The following is a 19696-nucleotide window of genomic DNA, read 5'->3' as shown; positions in this document are numbered from 1 at the left end:
ATAGGAAGAGCGCGGGCATGTGTATTAGCCTGTGAATGTTAGACAGGTGTTTGGTAGAAGTGCTGATGGGACTGATCCCGTGAGAGAGGGAAAAAACTGCTCAGCCAGTGATCTCCGATAGCCGATACCCTCTGGGTGTTTCACGCTGAAAGTCATCAGGATGCCGTCTGGCACTGACTCGCATATGAATCAGAGACCCAGTCCACCATTCTGCAAGCACATGACTTAATCCTGCAGTATTGCTCAACTCGAGGCCAGCACGTTCTTGCCTGAGGATGGGTAACAAAACACTCAGTAATTCTTACGACCCAACACTTGTGAAATAAAGATACGCGCATGGACACACAGTAAGAAAGAAGAATGGGAAAGTTGGATTTTGATATGCAAGCAGGGTGAAAATGAAAAGCTAAAGAGAGTGGAAATTTTGTTACAGTACTTCGCTTTGAGGCACAAATCAGCCACATCTTGAATGTTGTGTGTCAGAATCTGTAAATCTCCCAGATACTCAAATCCACTCTACCAGTGAAGCTGAAATGTTACAATTTGAGCATAGTATGGATATTATTTATGTGTCATGTAGGCAATTGACAGATGTTTTTAGCAAAGGTGACTAACAGAAAGTGCATTTAACATTGCTAGAGATGAACAACCAATTAGTACTATCATATCAATGTATGCTCTGTACTGGAAACTCCTGTCTAAGTTGTTTGAGCTCTAGCACATGTATAAGTGGGAGAAAGTGCAGAGAGAAGTGCTCCACACAGGATAATTAAGCTGTATTCTCATACTCTCTGAGCTTAAACTTCCAAACTCAAATAACTTTCTGATACCAAACCATTTGAGAATGTAGTCTAAGTTGTGTAGCTATGAAACAAAAGTTTCTCAGGACACGATTTGTCTGTGGGCTTTGATTTGTAGAGGGGAATAAGATAAACGTAGAAGCGTTCATTTAGTATTCCTCCCTTCACAAGTTACTAATGGTGGGGAAGGTCGCAGATAATGGACGATAATGGATTGGATTTGTACAGCAGCGTTCATCTCGTGATCCTCAAAGCCCTTTACAGTGAAATGGTGGAAAGTTGTGTACAGCACCCACCTGGCCAAACCACAGCGGCCATTTTGCCGCATAATGCTCAGCACATATTCGCCGGGGTAGAGAGAGAGAGTGACTGGAGGAGAAAAGTTCATAGTTCATGGTAACATCTGGCTCGGCAGCAGATGGCTGTGTGGCCATCCCTTTAACGACTGTCCCTCCTCGTCTGACCCCTGAGGCGAAGGCCGAAGACTAAGGAAACTTTTCAGAGAATTGCCTCTCGCTTTAAGTGGACATTCACACCAAGTGCAGATTGGAGATCTTGTGTGACATCAGTTCATTTCATTTTTCTGATTAATCTACTGATTTCAATGGTAAAGATGCGAAAAGATAGATAGTTATTATGACTATGTACACTACATATTTCTGTAAAGTGTACATATGTAGCTTACACCAGGTCATGGTTTTCTAGCCAGGATTCAAGGGAATAAACATATGACTCATGAGGTGAATGCAAATTGTGTTAAAACATTTTAAAATCCTTGAACTTGATTATTAAATCACAAAAAGCATAATTTGTTACTTGAACTGATAAACCTGTAAATGACAAGCACCAATCCCCCCCCCCCCCCCCACACCCCCGAATGAGTTTAGCCATACAGTTCTGCCTTTGAAATGAGACATAGAGACCACAGGGTCCTGCAAAGATATTATATTTTTATGTAACATAAAAATAACACCTAAATAAATGGAAATTATAATATATGACAATTAATAATGCCATTGAACATGACACTGAGAACGTATTCCACACCACACATGCATTTTTCAACCAAAATAATCTGGGGAGGGGACCTAGGATACATGGTACTATGATAATTTGTTGTGTATTAATTTAATAATATATATATATATTTACCACCTTTGTAAGCTGCTCTGTATAACTTTAATTGAAGGTAAAGAAGGGCTTCAGGCAAAAACTGCTCAAAACGAACAGCCCAGACACTGTCCATTCTCATAAATGTATTAGATTGCCCTCTAGAGGTAAGAGGACTTACTCTACACATACGAGCACATGCATATGTATTTCTACATTGCCCATGAAATCGTGATGACTCTGATCCAATTGTCTCCACTTGCCTATATGAAAAGTGGACACACACACAGACTCACAAATAACATGATGTATATTCCCTAATATAGCACCCCCTCCCAAAGTCAAATCCTGTTGCAGCATATCCAGATGATCAAGAAAAAGGGGCTATGTGCCGATGGAGTCTTCGTCTTCACAGTACAGCCATTTTAAAATAAACTATTTCTGTTTAGGGAAGGAAATAGTGGATTGTCCTCTTTTCATGAGTGGAGACAGTGGGGAAGTATGTCTCATTTTTACCACCAGTAAAAGTATTTTTAAAAAGGGTATAAAGTGTTTTTACACCAGTGGCGACTACATTTGACTTTTAATGATGCTAGATCATTTTTTGTTTATTTTGTTTAATGGTGAATGTATAACACTGTGCCTTATGTTCATTCAGCTTTCCAGCTTCTCTTCCTGCTGTTAAATCAGCCAAGGAAAATAGGAGACAGAGAGGGACCTCAGGGGGGTGTAATGGCTCAGGTGTATGATAATGACATGTAGCAGCAGTGCTCAGACTGGCCAGGCATTTATATGCTACAGCCCCACCTCCCCATCTACTCTGTTAACCACCTTCTGCAATCCTTTTGCCACTCCCCAGCAGGTGAGCAATAAAAATCAAGTCTGTGAAACAACCTTCTGCTTGTTTCATTTTGTGGTCTTCCACTTCAGGGACGGATGTTACGGCTTCAGGGAATTACTCTGTCTGAGCCACCCCTCAGCAACACTATTTATGGTATTAGCGGTCTTGAGTGGTGAAGTGTCAAGCAATTACAGAACTGCTTGTTAAGCAAACAATTCAACACCTTTTTCTGCATTCACCTGACCTCTTGCTGTGATGTGGGATTCAATGCAATGGAGACTCCTGGTGCTGCGAGAAAGCCTACCCAAGTCTTCTAGTCATGCATCTCTGGGTTTGTCAGTCAGTGTGTTCATTTATTGGTAAATTTTTGACAGTGAAACTTTGTCTCACTGCTGCAGAGGTTAATGGATGTTTTCCCCATACTTCCAATTCATCTGTAGTGATTCTTCTGTAGGTTATAGAGGTCAGAGCACAAATGCTTAATTGTACTTCTTAACACTTATCTTAAAATAGAGAAAATAAAGGAATTCCCAAGGAGAAGAATAAAAACTAATTGAAAGGCACAGTGAAATCTGTTTCTCTGGACCTAAAGACAAGCATTGCAAATACATACAAAACTTTACATTTAGCAATGCTCTTAACCAGACTGACCTAAGTGCATATATAAAACCTTGGGCAAGAAGCACAGCTGATGCCAAGCTTTCCGTGTCACAATCAATAGTAGTCAATACATACACCTACAACAGACAGTTAAATACAACAGTAGATGCAAAAGGGAGATAGAGAATATAGTGCTTTAACTAGCAAATGGGTATTAGGGTACAGTGCTAGATGTAGCATTGGCAGGGGTAGTAAGCCTATGATGAGTGCTCATTTTGGTGGTTGTCGAGCCAAGATGCTACATTCTATTTCTAAAGTCTCCCCTGGAATATCTTAACCACAACCCTTTTCATAAGCCTTCATTCCAAGATTCTATTAATGTGAACGGTTTGTCTCGACACTCCTGTTAGTTTTCAGAGCACCTGGTGAATGTTCAATTTTGCTTCTTCAACTGGTGGAATAAAGGATGAATGCCATGGCATTAATGTGGTTGACTGACATTCACACGCGGGCAATTTTAATGCCACAAAATCTCCCAAAGTATGCCATCAATAAAAGCGATCACCATTATAACCTTGTCCCATGCATCTTAAATTAACTACAGAAAATTAATAAGCACCTTACTGCAAGTCGGTATGCAACTCCCTCAGATTTTATTAAGAGTTTTTCAATGAGAATTGTGGCTTCCATCTCACAGGCACACAGGTGACAGGTGGTTTAGACACATTCCCCCAAGTACCCTGTTCCGTTACATTTTGCCCACACGATGAGTCTGCTGTGGCCTAAATGACATTGAATAGAACATTTGTTCCACCGGGCTTGAATCAGACACACAAAGTACAATGTAGAAGTGCTGGATGGTTGCAACTGAATTGTACAAACTCCAGTTTAGGTATTCCAACCAACCGTATTGACTTTCAATTCAAGCCGTAATGTGGTAAAACAATGAACATGTGATTAGGCAGCACACCTCCATAAAGATGCCATAAGTGTTGTGTCAACAATGGACAAAAAAAAAAAAAAAAACATAATATGAAGCTAAATAGACGTCTTACTGCTATTAGCGTTTTGTTCATCATGCCATTATAAAAATGCTACAGAACGCATTATAGATATTCAGATATTGTCAGCAAATATTTGTTATTGCCATTTTTCTACCTAAAATTATGTTGTCAACCCTGTAACAGGAATTCGATTTGGACCGACCAAAACAAATACATTGAAACCTTGCGGTCAATAATTGTACGAGCACTATTTGGACATTAACATCTTTCACTTGTTTTCAGTTGAAGATTGCACTAAAATTGTTACTGTTGTGAGCTCTGTTGCTTATCTCTATATACGTAGTTTTCTTTTCATGACAAAGGAATTATAAACCACAATATGTTGAAGTAACAGGACAGAGGTAAAATTCAAACAGCTGAAGAAGACAGCTGAGAGGTAACCAAAGCCAATGTTCTATTTGTCTGATCAGGATCACGGTTTGATCAAACACTTTGATCAAACACTTCTTTGTTGTACTAAACTTAACCTTAGCAGGCAAACTTTTGGTGTCTGTGCCATCAACAGTACTCTAAATTTCTCCTCAGTTTCAACAGGAAAAACTTAACAAAATCAGAACAATGTCAACACTTACTGATCATAACAAATGTGGAAAACATTCAAAGTAAATGATTTATTTCCACTTTCCTGGAGAATTGAGTAATGATAAACATTTACAAGTACTTTCGAACGGGACAGACGCTGAAAAGTAATCGACCCTCCTCCACACTGTTAAGACAGGAAATTTCACTCTTAAGTTCACTTTCGCTCGCACCGCCGCTCTCTTAAGAAACAACTCAGGGATCAGTCTTAATCCCGCCATTTTGACTAACACTGAACATAACAAGTGATATGTATGGTTAAACATAACCTTAAAGAGCAACTTCACAAAAAATCTCTCATTTTATGTTGAAATAGATACCTTTACTATTGTGTTTATCGATAGTTTAAAAATATATATTTAAAAACCTACTCATTTCAGCGAACACCGACAGTATTATGTCGCGGTTCCATGAAAATTCATATGCAAAAAATGGACTTATCTTATTGAAATAAGCTAGTCTGGAATTGATGGTGCCTCATCTCATTTAAAAAGCTTGCGTGGGGGGGGGGCACCAATTTTTCCTTGCCAAAATTTGGAAACGCAAGGACCCCTTTCCCTAAGTGTCCTCTGAGCAGGGGCTCAACAGCTGAAGTACACTGCTCTGAATTACGCACTACTACACAACAGCAGCTAATGCTGATCTCTCACTAACCATAAACCAAGCAAAATTTGGGTCTAGTGATGTTTTTAAGTGACTGTAAAGCACATTCATATTCAACAGTATTAAATGTACCTAAGTTCACTCACCATAAAACGTACGCCTCTGTGAAAGTTTAAAATAACTGCTGTCATTTACTTTTTTCACCCAATCTTAGAAGGGACTAAAATTGAAAATGATTAAGAAACTTGAAAAAAAGCTGAAAAATATTTAACTGTTCATTTTACAAAAGTGTCTTTTATAACAGAGAAATGTACATCAGTGTGTACAAATTTGTCCACAGTGAAACTGGTTGATTTCTTTGCAACTCACATACGTACTAATCTCTGAGACACCGATATTAAAATTTCAGATTTTCTGTGAAGTTACTATTTAACCTGTAACATTCTACTTGCATAAAACACAGCTACGGTGAGAAAAAAAAGTACAGCATTGAAAATATACAAAAATGAAAACTAAGCTACACAGAATTGTTGAAACAAAATAAAGAAGTGCAGTGAATATTCTGCTTTTAAAAGGTCATCATGTATGACGGATTTCAGTTTTGAAATGAACAACTTTACTCAGAAAAAAAATTGTCTTAAGTGTCATCTCTTCCTTAGTTGGCAAAAACTACATGTAACATATACCACTAGTGTCATTGTAAAGCACACTGAATCCAGACCTCAATAATACTACACTTTAGTTCTGGATTTCCACGTGCTCAAGTGCAATTTTCAGTCCTCACACTGGCATTAATGAACATCGCAATCATATGGCTTACTAGGTAAACAGGTCCGTACAAACTGGAAAGTTACTCAAACATCGTTCATAAACAAATCTATAGTACAATAATAATATCTTGGCAAAAACAAATTGAGCTATATTACATTATGTAAACAATGGCATACCACACTGTACATCTTGTCTTAAAGTGATATTTACAGGATAGTTTCTCAAATTCCCTGTACAGAAGGTCATTTCCAAAGTGCAGGAGAAAGTATGGTGCTGCCACAAGCAAATGTGAGAATAATCCAGCCACCTCCTCCTCCTCCTCCTTTACGTTAACTTTGCAATTTAGTAAAAAAAAAAAAAAAAAAAAATGTATAAGATGAAAGGAAACGCAAACTGGCAAGCAGGTGGTACTTGCAAACCCTTTTCTATTCCTTTCTAACTGACCGGCGACACGTCTGCCGTTGAATGTCTCAGTACAACGGTTTCTCATAAGGCAACTGTGCACAACCACCTGTAGGTGCTGCATTCTTTCCAAAGACCTCAGGCTTCAGCGTGAGGTTCGCGATGTTGGCTTAGCGGCTTACTGAGCGCTGGGGAGAGATGTGTACATGTATAGCGAGATGGGATATACGCACGCTGTGGTATTATCTTTTTCACTTCTCAGCACCTATCAGCACCCAGCGGCAAATTACCTTGCTTGTTAAAACTAACAAATAAAAACTCAACAAATAGGAGCATCTACTACCATATCAGGAAATGTGCAAAATGTGCTCTAAAGCAAAGTGACAGTGTAGCGATTCTACTGTACAAGGTCAGAGGGGTGGGGTTGGTTGGGATGGGGGAGGGGGGGTATCACGACACAGCAGTGTAGACCGTCAATCCAACATATCTACAAGGCACTAAGGGTAGGAATGAAAGGTCACACAACAGGACAGTGCCCCCCGGCCTCCTCAGTCTGGTCGGAATATAGGGTATTTGGGCAAGAATTCTATAAGAATAACCTGAAGATGGGAAGAAGAGAGAGAGAAAGTGTGTTAGTAAAAGACTTGACTTTCCTTGTGTGACGCTGAACCCTCTAGTTCCAAACTAGAAGGAGCAACTTAGGGACTGGACATTTAACATTTAGTTGGTTTGTTGTTCCTCTGAGTTAACTTCAAATCAAAGCTGGATGTTTTTTTTCCAGACTCACGTTGTTTACATTAATATCATTTAAATGTGCACGAAAACCCATGGCCCTCTGGCTCAGCACGATCTACAATCATAAATTAAGGAGGCATTTGGTAACTTTCTCAACAGTTGCAATGTTGTGAAAAAGCACGACCGTTCCCAGATATCTTTCTAAAAAAAAAAATGTAAAAAACTGCAGCTTTAAATACTGCAAAATACAAAATGAGAACAGCCACTGACACGCGGTCCAAACTTACGTATTCCATCATGTTACTGCTTTCACATTTCCTCTTGCTGAGTTTCCAATGCAGACCCAGCTGGGGGGGAGGAGGGGGGGGGAGACAGGAAAATTAGGGGACTGACACAGTTAACAGCTAATCACCCAGATTTTACAGGCTCTCTGAGGAAGTAAAACTGATGTGAAGCGCTTGGTTAGATGTACCAAGCGCTTGTAAATTCGGCCGAATAAAGGCCCCCGTTGGCATTAGTGGGGGCTTGAGACCAAATAAACAAACTTCTCTGGGATAAATTCTTTCAAATAGCAATTGCATTTAATCCTTCAAGGAAAATATTACAGAATTTTAAAGCTCAAGTTATGCGTTTCATAAATTTCAGGCTAAAGTACACAGACTTCGTGTAGAGAACAGACCGTGGTGCAATAAAAGAAACTTATCACTAGTAGGCGTGCTGCTCTGGAAACACGCGCTATCTGTTCAGGGAGGCCGGTCTCAGATTGGGGTGAGGCTGTTTATTGGCCATAAGCCCTGAAGAGTTTCCTGTGGGCCTTGTGCCTGCTACTACAGCTGTGAATCACTGCTCTGAGACACAACAAAATTAACATGGCTTTTTAACCACTGACCCTTTCCTGGTCTGGTTAGACTCTCAGCCTTATCACTAGATCAGGCTGAAAGAGCTGGAGGGCAAACCGGTATTTTAAAGGGAAAGAGTTATTTTGCAGAGCAAAAGTATTGTTCAAAAGGCATTGAAATATGGAATTGCTTCATTTGCAGTACTCAAAATTTGTATCCAGGCCAACAAATACAAACTTCGGCATCATGCAAATGTGCCCTCACTCTATACTCCGGGTCCCAGCTCAGCCGAGCACTCACCTTGTGATACAACCTGTTATTTTCCCACTCTAACAGTTTCTGAATAGATCTTCTTGTCTGCAATAAAGAAAAGAGCCAGGAATTAAAACAGATGACGCTTTCTGCAGGCAGTCCCACTTTTCACACGGGCTGCAAGTAAAAGCCACTTGAAAACAAGCCTCCAATATATTAGGCTTGAAGAGGCATTTATGGACTCTGCTCCTATTTTAACCAGCTTGTTTTTTTTTTTTTGTCACCAATAAAATTAAGACCAGTGGTCCAGGGGCTAAGAATCGGTAGTGCCTTCCAGGGACATGATCTACAGACTCTTCTGAGCTGTACTGAGGCAATTACATACTATAATTACATATAATGTGGAAGTGTGACAGTATAAAGTACAGGGAACTGTGCTTTGCCACTCAGAGGTTGCAGGTTCAAATCCCAGTTATCCTGCTGTTATACCCTTGACCAAGGTACTTAACTGACATTGCTTTTGGTAAAGATCCAGCTTTATAAATGGACTGCATGTTAAAAAAAAGTAACCTGGGTAGGAAAGCCACTGTGGTTAAGCATGCCTGCTAAATGCAATATAAAAGTAAGTGACCAAACTAATGCCTTTTGCATTATAAAATGGAAATGCTGAGTAGTGGTTAATGTGGGGCAGGAGGGAGAAGGTGACTCACCCTCTTGTTGAGACAGATGACAGGCCATAGGCTGCAGCCCACCGTACAGCAACAGCACAGGCAGCCGCACAGAAGCCACTTCACGTTCACCGGAAGGTTCTTCTTCAGGCAAGCGTTCACCCGGCCCACGGTCGTCTTGAACTCCTCTGGAGCCACCTGGGATCGACCAAAAAACGATGAGGATAAATGAGCGGAGAGAACTACAGAGAAAGGATTTAGTAGAGTTAATAAATACCAATCATAATAAATTCAGTTCAATCGGTCATTTAGATTTCACTCAGTGTAGTCATGACTACGTTCAGGGATTTATTTACTTAAAACCTAATGAGGCTTTATATCACATGGCGAGATATGGACCACTCAACTAAACGATTTAAAAAATCCAACAACACCCAAGTAACATTGCCTTGTCTGTCAGGGCATTTTGAGTCTGAAACAAGAGATTCCTAAAATGGCACAGACAAAAAAAATCTCTGCATTCTTTCCTCAAGAGCTCCCAGGTCTAGCAGATCAAAGGTAGTATTCTCTCTCTTCTCCTTTAAAAGGTAGATGTTTGCAGATGTTTCGCAGAGATCAGATGGGATCTCTAAATCGTATGCTTGTAACTTGCTAACCAAGCTTTTGTCTCTCCAGGCCAAAGGAGGGACAAAAAAAAAAAAAAAGAAGAAGAGGAGAGATAAGCTTGCGGCCTGTGGCTGCAGCGTCCAAACAACATGAATGGCTTGCTCATTCCTTACTGGGCATGTACGCCATAAAACCCGGGTCGTAATCTTTTATGACAGGATGCAAAGGTCTCTTTGGAAACGGTGAAAGACTTCAGTATAAAGCCCAGCAGGCCCGATCTGCGCCCCTCAATCATCATAATCATGACCTCATCAATCACATGTCACCCAGGGTCACAATACTGGAGGTACATTTTATTGCCCCGCACTTCCCTCAGTCTGCCCTTCCCCCTCGGCCTTTTTGTGCTCCAGCGTCCGACCTAGGAAGCGCCCCTTTCTTGTGCACAGCGCAGTCTTTTCGGTCATTATTTTGTCACCTGGAGCTGTGTCCTGCCAACACTGGGGTCCCGGGCCGCCGGGGCCCATAGACGGCTTACTCATTGACAGAGCGCCCACTTTGGCGCATCCAGCTGCCCTCGGACGCACTGTAACACCCCTTGAAATGCATAGTTAGCAGATCAAACCACTCAGCGGACACGAAAGAAGCAATTACGCAATGCTTGATTCGTCCTGGGTCACGTGGGACAGCGCAACAGTCATATTTGGCTCACTTGTTGGATGTAACTGGTCTTCTTTAATATTATAATGAGCAGTAACTCTTGCAACAAGAAATTTTTTGGTGGACTGCACATTAAGTTAAGAGATTAAATTACCTTTCCTGTGAGAACTGAAGGAAATTCGGTGTCAAATTTGTTGCTGAGGCCAAACCTTTGAGATAGAAGAAAAAAAGTTTATATTAAAAATGGCACATATCCAACATTCAAAATTAAGTTATTTACATATTCTTTCCACAAGTGCGCAACATTTCTTAAAACACCAGCAAAATACAATATATATATATCAATTTCATAATGTGTAAACACGTTTTTTAATGCTGAAGATTATTTCAAATCAAGTGCTGCTGAGCGCTGCTACAGTATGCTGTAGAGACACTAGTGCACAAGGCAATTTACTATATTATGACTGATGGACCACTGCCAATCATATCCTTCTGACACAGCCTAACATCAATTATATTAGCAAAAAAATGTAATGTATTCCAAATAATTATTCCTCCCAATCAATGCATTCTATGAAAGTCCAGGTGAATGTTTAAGGGGCTGTTTTGAATTAAAATATAACCAAGTTTTAACTGGATGAAAAGACATATTTCCAGTTTTTTTGGGACCACTAAAATGCACACACATGCATTTTCATGTATTTTTTTAACTGTGGTTTGAAATTGGATCCAATTTTGAACAGTCCATAGCACTTTCCAAATATTACACACACTCTTTACGGGGAGTAGCATGAAATTCCAACAATAAAAACGTTTTTTTTTATTAAAAGGAATAGGACAAGCAGCAGTCTTTCTTGTTGCTGAAGAAGCGTTATTTGCGGGCGAGAAATAGTTCCCAAAATGCACCAATATAAAACGTAGGCTAACACCAACTGATTTATAGGACATATCAAACCCAGATTAGGACATATCGCCAACGTTACATAGTCAATCGCATTTAGTTGCAAAGTATTCCATAGGAGCTAGACTAGTTGGCTAGGTATTCACTCCACGTTTTCCATACATGCACCAGAATGACAATGAAAATGATTTTACAGCCAACCATTAACGTCACCCAAAAGTTAGCTGACTAACCCTACTCATTTTCGGAAATACTACTCTAACACGTATTTGGTAATCACGTTAGTGAAATAACTAGCTACTGATAAGTAGATAACGTCAGCAAATGACATCTAGATCAACTGAGACGTTACCGTTAAATTAGCTAGCTATAGTTATCTTGCAAGATTCATAATGACAACGAACTAACATTATCCGCAGCTAGGTAGCTACCGGAATAATTACATCCGACTAACTGAAAAATATCCACAACAGAGTTCACTTTGCGCTTAAAGGGGTGTTGCCGTTTTCTATCAAAACAAAAGTGAGCCAGAGTTTAGCTAACGTAGCAGGAGCTAGCGAACATTAGCTTGCTAAACTGGTTAGCTAGCTAGTTTACTCGAGTTAGCGAGATCAGTGGCTAGCCAACTATAGAATTTCAACAACTGGAAGTCTTATACTAAAGCTAACTCGCGATACACGACATTCTCCCCGCTTAATAAATTATCGGGCTTGCTATCACGCGAACTGCCTGGTTCGCCTGCCACCGCTGTCACAAAGCAGGAAACAGCCTGGCTGTTGGCCCGGCCTACCCCCCAGAGCACGGACAAAAATTAAGACGCTGGAGTGCAAGTACAAATAATGGGATGATTTCGGCCAGGTGAAGAATGCTGTGGCTCCTAGTTGCTTACACGGTGATGTGCCCAGCCCCTCGCATAATCACGGGCTCGGGGCAATATCTAGCCAGGTGTTCTTCGCTCACAACACGCTCTTCTTCCTCGTCCAGCTCATAGATGGTGTCGAAGTCCGCCATGTTGGGCAGCAGGACGCTCATGACGTCTCATGTTTACGTCATTCGGCAACAATCGGCACGCGCTTGTGCAGGCGGAACATGACCTTACTTGCCAGAGAACCCTTGTCGGAATAATTTACAAGTACGTTGTTATGAATAACGATAAATTAATTATTTAGGGGGAAATGCTAAGCCCATTTTGCACCCTGTTATTAACTAATAGATTTCTGACAATTGTTTGACTGGGTTAAACAAAACCTGCACCTACATCAGCCCTTTAGGATTATAGGAGACACCCCTGCTATAGATGATAGCGGTGTGTGAGTTTGGATAATCTTTACGTGGGGTTTATCATAATAACGGTGTGTTACATTTTAATTCCACCTAACAGTGTCATTAAAATGCAATCGGTTACGGCAACGATCATTAGAAACACAGGAGAAAATTAGGTAGGCCTACCCTACAGGCTACACAAGTAGGAAACCCTGGTTCTGGAGTGCCGGAGATGCTCCTGGTTTTTGCTCCATCCAAACCAGTAACTGCATAATTAGATTAATGATTATGTTTAAAAACCAGAAACATCACTGACACTCCCGAACCATGGTTGCCAACCCCCTGGGCTACATTTATATGGGCTACATTTATATTGTTTTGGGTAACTTAGCTAGTAGTGAACATTTGACGTGACAAAATGATCATATAGTTCCACTGCACATTTCAGTAGAATTTATATAATCCTTATACTGGATTAAATTCGGTGACACACAAACTCATTATCATACTTTCAGTCAGGGATACTATGTGTTCCCAACAGCCAGTTCCATTGATAAAGTCAGTTTTGCAAAACACTCAGAATCTTTAGCCTCATTATTGAAGCTAACTCCGCAGGTGCAAAAATAAATAAATAAATACTAAGGCCACAAGGTTGCCATTTTTCACCTTGCCATCAGCAGACCTTGACATGTTCTCAAAGTTTCAGATAAATATCTGCTTGGCAATAAAATGAGAAACTAGTTATCTAGTTCAAATGTCATCACTTGAACTACTTCAGCTAATCTTTTGGCAGCTGAAAGTTAGTTATAGCATTTTTCAATGTGAGTTTAATGGCGTTTGGGAGTTCTCTACAAGTACTGGATGTTAGTTGCAACAAAAATATACAAGCTCTATTAATATGCTAACTAGGACTAACATATTACTGCCAATTAATTAAAAAGAAACTACCCCACATTATTAGAGACATAATATTCAGACTGTTCTAGTAGCTTTGTTTCTATCACAAAATGTTTAACATATCTCTTATTGGCCTATTTCACATAATTTAGAATTCATGCTGTTAAAATAGTCATTTTGAAATGTTGAAGTAACATTGAGTTTGAAATCAGTAACTTTGCTAAAACAGGTTTGGGAACAATACGTGTGCAAGACAGAAAGTAAGAAAGAAAAATACTCCTGAAGAAAGGGACAGAGCCAATGGCAACAAATGCAATGCTCCAAATGCTTGCATCTCTTCCATACAGAATGTCTAAAGTTTTCTGCAATCTATTTCTGTCATCACATGAGTCGGGTTAAGGATTTAGCTGACTAATGAAATATATCACTATTCAAACCCGAATTAAGGTCTCATAGTAATCCTTAACCATTTTACTTTTGGAAGGGGCCACTGCTTAAACAAGATATTTAGTCAATTTCACTATCACAAATGGCTTGTTAAATTGTGAAACAGTTATTAGGTTCAATTATTTTTATATGATTTACAATAACATGAAGTTGTTCTAAATAGATGTTGAAAGTGTATATATTTTAGTTTATTTGCAAAAGCAATTAGGTTTAACCGAAAAATCAGCGAACATGATCCGTTTTGAACGGTCACATTTTGATTAATTAAATAGGCTAAGCACACAGTGCTGTTGCCGTCGATCATTTGTAAAACATGTCAATAATATGTGAATTAAGTTTTCCCTAAATACTGTTCTGAATCCCCGAACAAATAACTTGTCTTCATACCTTTCAGTTTGTTCTCGTTGAAATGACCTATTCAGTTTCCTTGGTGCAAGTTAAACGAATTGCTCATAAAACAAGGAAATAATTTAATTGCAAAACATTTTATTTACAATTTGTGCGTTTTCATCAAACGTTCTACCCGTATAATTTGGACGTTTAAGGTAACAATTGAACCTATTTTGTGCACAGCAAAGAAGCGTTCTTAGTCTATAAAATTAAAGACAATACCAGGGGTTTAGAAGTCCAACATTTAAAACATTGATGGTCACAGAATCTATTCCAGAGACCAGCCATTCCTCTTCCGGTCTGACTGTATATCCTTGCAAGTAGCCTATCTGGATTTATTTCTTTATTTACAAACACTTTTACGCTCGCCACATACAGAGAATGATATTTATATCTTCATAAAACCAGACATGAACACAAACCATTATAATATTTAGCTTTTGAACCGGACACACATCAGTTTATTTTTTTACTTTATTTTTTAAAAAACTATTCTATAAAAAAACAATATTTGAAGAGCCTCCAGCATTTTGTAGCTATTAAAATAAACCCAGATCGTGTTTATCGTAATCCACAACACGTGTCTGAAAGGAAATCTGCTTTTGGAATACTTTATAAATCCAATAGCATCAGTCTTGCCTCATCGTCCATTACGCGTGTCGGAGTGCTCAGTTTAGTTGAAAGTTCCAAGTTCTGATTCACTGAGTAACAGTCACTTGCTGTATATTCCCAAGTGGTGGCAAGGTGTTCATTCCTGTGGGTGGGTAAAGAGAGCTGTGAATATCCGATGGACTCAATGACCCGGGTACTGGCAGCGGACTGACGGAACCTGGGTCACTGTGCACTGATCCCCCGCTTCCATCAGATTGGCCCATCTTCTTTTTGATTAATTTTCTCTCTTTGGCTCTGCGGTTTTGAAACCAGATCTTCACCTGCAAACACATGAAACAGGAATACCGTCAAACAAGTTCAACAGAGCTTCAGGGGCATATAACATGTTTATCCATTAATCCAGACAGCCTATCACCTGTTTCAAGAGAAAGCTCTCGAGAAACGCTGCGTCGGTAATCGTAAATTCGTTTAACTAAAATTTGTAGCCTAATTCGCACATCAGTTGTAACTACAAATCTCACAAGTGAACTTAACTGTGTTGTGTCATAGAAGGTCCCCTCCGCATCATTTCAATTAGCAATTAGGATAAATGAGTTGGCCTAATGTATTACCATTCAATTGAAAATGTAGAAATTTCTCGTCAAAACTTGTGATGTGCAAGTGATGATTGACCTGCTGCTCGGTTTGTACGCTGTTTCGTGTGTTCAAATAAGACATATGGGTACTAAAACCATTGAATTAGCTTTACAATAATATCCCTGCTATACATATAGCTTTTTAAAAAAGACGACAGAATAATGCTACGGTTGAATACACTGCGAAATCCTGCACAAATAGGCAACCATTCATATTGCCTTTGGGATAACTTACCTGTCGCTCCGAAAGGCCAAGGTTCACCGCCAGTTCAGACTTTCTTCTTATTGTGATATATCGATTGTAATGAAACTCTTTTTCCAGTTCCAGCCTTTGGTGGTCGGTGTAAACGACCCTGTATTTCTCCTTCGTCCTCGTTTTTCCTGAGAAGAAAGAGGGAACAATGTTAATAACAGACCAATTCCTAATTCAGTGACTGTGCCGGTTGAGTTTATATTGCGGATAGATACCCACAATTAAAAATATTCCTATAATTTAAATGCAAAACTTCTATAAAGAAAGATAATTATGTGTGTAAAGTGTATCGATATCCTGTGCATTAAAACTTAACATGTGCACCCTGTGCATCAAAACTAAACATGTGCACTGTATGAACGTTCAAAATATTCGAAAATTCATCATCAGATTAAATTAGTAACAGTTATAATTTAGTGGAATTACGAAAGGACTGAAATTCTGTTAAAAACACCATAATAATAATGTCTCATAGGCTATTTTTATTATAATCTCCCTGATTCATTTCAAGTTGGAAAATCACTGTTGTATTCAATAAACGTTCAAAAATGTATTCTTGTTGTAAAAGCTCATAACAGCGTTTCAGACTATTTTGCATTGTCTGATATGCAAATTGAACCTCTTTTTCTTTGATGTGACTTTCTGAACAAACTGCAGAACAAAGCGTCTCGAAGATATTACCCAAACTCCATTGATGTGTTAAGAGGCAACACACGACACACAAAAGAGTTACAAGGCCAGTATCGCAAGAACTTTTCTGGCCTCGATCAAGACTGTCTTGTTTGATTTACAAACCATAAACAAAAGTCGGCACCCTTTCATCTCAGACAAAAAATTAAATTGCGGGAGCAATTTTAAAATGATATTTATTTTTGAAATCAAGCCATTTTCAACAAGCAAGGATAGGCTGTAACTAAATACACAATGCAATTAAAAAATAACCGTTTAAAAATGTAAAACTGGGTTTTAAGATGTACACAAAAATAATGCATGAGGCTTAATAACTTAATTGACGAATATGATTGTATTTAATGTATGAGACTTAAAATGCAAATAACTTGGTATGTGAAGTTAAACATTTTAGTAAAAAATTAGCAACTAGCTATTTGTAAGGTCTAACGTTTGTTAACGTAGTCTGGATAAAACCAGACATAAAAGACATAAAAAATATAAATATGCGCATGTTTTTGGACTGTATGGCAATTATTTTGTCAATATGCGGCTGAAAGTAGTATCTCAGATAATGTGCAGGGGCCAGAGGTCTTTATTTGCTGTGAAATTCGTCGCCCTTTCCGGCAATATAACTCCTGAAGAATGGGAACCGCGGAAGACACGTTGGTGCATATCAAAGCAGAAAGAAGTGTTGAAAGGGACCGCCGCCTGAATATGACAGATAACCCTCAAAACCTGAGACAATGAAGCCCAGGAAAAGTAGACCTCACATCTAGTTAACGGCAGTAGAAATATTAGCATTACAAGTGCGCCTGGCGCCTTTCCCCAACACTTAGTTCCCAAGTCCCTTCTTCATAAATCCGAAAAAATCTAACATATAGGCTATACATGTAGTTATCAGAATCATATTTTGTCTAATTACCATTTTTTGTTTATTTGAAAAAAGAAGCAGAACACCAGCGCCTGTTAAGCAAACTAAATAAAGAAAAAATTAGATGCTTTCAAAATTATCGGGCCATTTTTTGGAGGTGCGTCTTTTTGCGCGGACAGATTGATCAGTGTTAACAGGCAAGATTTGAAGTAAACGCTATAAAGACATACCATACTATTATGCCATTTTACAGTTTTAAGAAATAAAACTATACTTTTACGAATATGGTCGAAACATTTGAATCACATGAATAAAGAGCAAAATCTCACAGATTTACGCAAACATCTGGAAATGTAACATGAAACCATGTAGTTATGAGATATGTTTAACCAAACATCGCACTTTAAATATCAGTTAGACTTTTTATTTGTCTCAAAATAGAATGTATACCCTTAGATTTTTCTTGTCGGTTACGAAAATTTTATGGGGCCAAATTTTGGATGTACGTCTAATTTTGTGCCGAAAGATTGACCAGTGGTAGCAGCCAAAATTCAAAGTGAGCTATGTAGACACCAGTAACGATTATATCATTTAATTTTTTCAAGAAAGAAAACTATACTTTGACGAATAGGGTCGGAACATTTGAATCGCGTGAATAAAGAGCAATATTACAAGAAATATTATACAAGAATTACGCAAACATCTATGGAAGATGAAACGAGGCATGGAAACATGTTTGACCAAACATAGCACATTAAATGTCAATTAGACTTTAATTTATAATTACAACAGTTGTAATGTCTTGTAATAGATTTTACATTTCCTTCGAAATTAATCGCACAATGAAACTTATTTTAAGACCGACTCAATGTTTTGGATGACAGGCTTAGCGGACCGACGTGTTCATCTCCATTTTTATTAAAGTTATACCCCATTAAATATTTCATAATTTAATAATTTAATTTCACCTTCCAGATTTGATTTTAATAGTGGCTATCCACAATAGATTATTCAAAGCTGGCGCGTGGAACCTAAAACAAAGATGGCATTCAGGCCTTCTCGCTGGTTAATTAATAGATGTTCGGTTACACCGATGCTTATTAATTGGAGAGGGGAAATTAAACGCTCGTCATTCTATGTCGCATTCTGTCAGATTACTGCGGCACTGTCACATGCGACTGAATTCCCTTTTTCGCCTAGAAAGCCAAAATGACTCATTATTAAGAGGTCTCTGACGACATTGCATTTCGCAATAGTAGCTGAAACAAGCCATTCAACTGTACATTTTTCAGATTCCCAAAGAGTTTAGCCCCCCACCACTCACCGGTGGAAGATGACTGAACCGTTTTATTCATCCACTGGTAGGAGTTACGTCTTTCTCTGTCAGGGGATAGCTGAGCAACGTTAATATTCTCTGGAGGCGGTTGCAATACTGCAGATCCTGGAGGATGCATGGGATTGTAATCAGGAGAGCAGTAAGAAACCTGTCCGGGCGACGAGTTGCTCATAGGCGTAGCAATACTGTTCGGAGGTCCGAGTCCATACGCGCCCCAGTCTTCCCTCGGTGCGCCATAAGGAGAGCCCCAGGCCCCCGAGGACTGCGCGTGAGTGTCCATGTTGGGCACATGATGGTATCCGGTAAAGTCGGAGTACTGTGGCGTGGAAACAAAGTTCTGTGGAGGGAGGTTGATGCTGGATCGTCTTACGGGCCCTTGGTGGTACATGCTTCCTTCTTTATCCAACAGGTATCCCACATACATGATTCACAAATGCAATGCAAAATCTTTTTAAGGGGACATAATAGCCCCAAAAACTGCCCGGTTTCAAATCTCCTTGAGCGCTAAATTGTCCCTTTTGCTGTGTCTCTGTTGTATAGTCCAATGCAGCTCTCCTGAGTCGTGGTCAGGCGAGGTACTCTCCGATGTGTTTCAGTCGCACATAATTAAGTTCTGTTGACAAGGTAGTGCTTGCAAAGGTATACCATAGAGCGTGGCTGACGTCAGACGATTCCTCAACCCCATATGATTTGCATTCAAATGACTACCCTGTATCCCCGCCAAACCCACCTCTTCCCTGGTGACCTCTGTACGCATCACCTCAAGTGTTCAGTCACCGAATAACCACAAATCCAGCTCACGCGAGGTCATACACTGCACATTTAATTAAATCGTAATTATTTAATTGATTTTAATATAGCCAATATACGTAGACTATTGGTAACCTTTGTA

At 39.3% G+C, this 19696-nt stretch overlaps 2 protein-coding genes across 2 annotated transcripts; both read right to left on the bottom strand.

Annotated features, from left to right (window-relative positions):
* Window positions 1–3981: 3981 nt before the first annotated feature.
* On the bottom strand, window positions 3982–12483 carry chic1 (cysteine-rich hydrophobic domain 1). Its single transcript, XM_064329228.1, has 6 exons — window positions 12318–12483; window positions 10682–10736; window positions 9307–9462; window positions 8645–8701; window positions 7793–7852; window positions 3982–7369 (listed from the first exon to the last, which is right to left on the bottom strand). The coding sequence occupies exons 1-6, from the start codon at window positions 12458–12460 to the stop codon at window positions 7319–7321; spliced, it is 522 nt and encodes a 173-aa protein (XP_064185298.1). The 5' UTR covers window positions 12461–12483; the 3' UTR covers window positions 3982–7318.
* Window positions 12484–14501: 2018 nt separating this feature from the next.
* Window positions 14502–19452, bottom strand: cdx4 (caudal type homeobox 4). Its single transcript, XM_064329223.1, has 3 exons — window positions 18793–19452; window positions 15908–16053; window positions 14502–15357 (listed from the first exon to the last, which is right to left on the bottom strand). The coding sequence occupies exons 1-3, from the start codon at window positions 19226–19228 to the stop codon at window positions 15124–15126; spliced, it is 816 nt and encodes a 271-aa protein (XP_064185293.1). The 5' UTR covers window positions 19229–19452; the 3' UTR covers window positions 14502–15123.
* Between the last annotated feature and the right edge of the window lie 244 nt (window positions 19453–19696).

Source organism: Anguilla rostrata, chromosome 3 (assembly GCF_018555375.3).
Source record: "Anguilla rostrata isolate EN2019 chromosome 3, ASM1855537v3, whole genome shotgun sequence".
NCBI lineage: Eukaryota > Metazoa > Chordata > Actinopteri > Anguilliformes > Anguillidae > Anguilla > Anguilla rostrata.
Note: the sequence above shows the minus strand (reverse complement) of the source record. Positions and strands in the feature narration are given on the sequence as shown.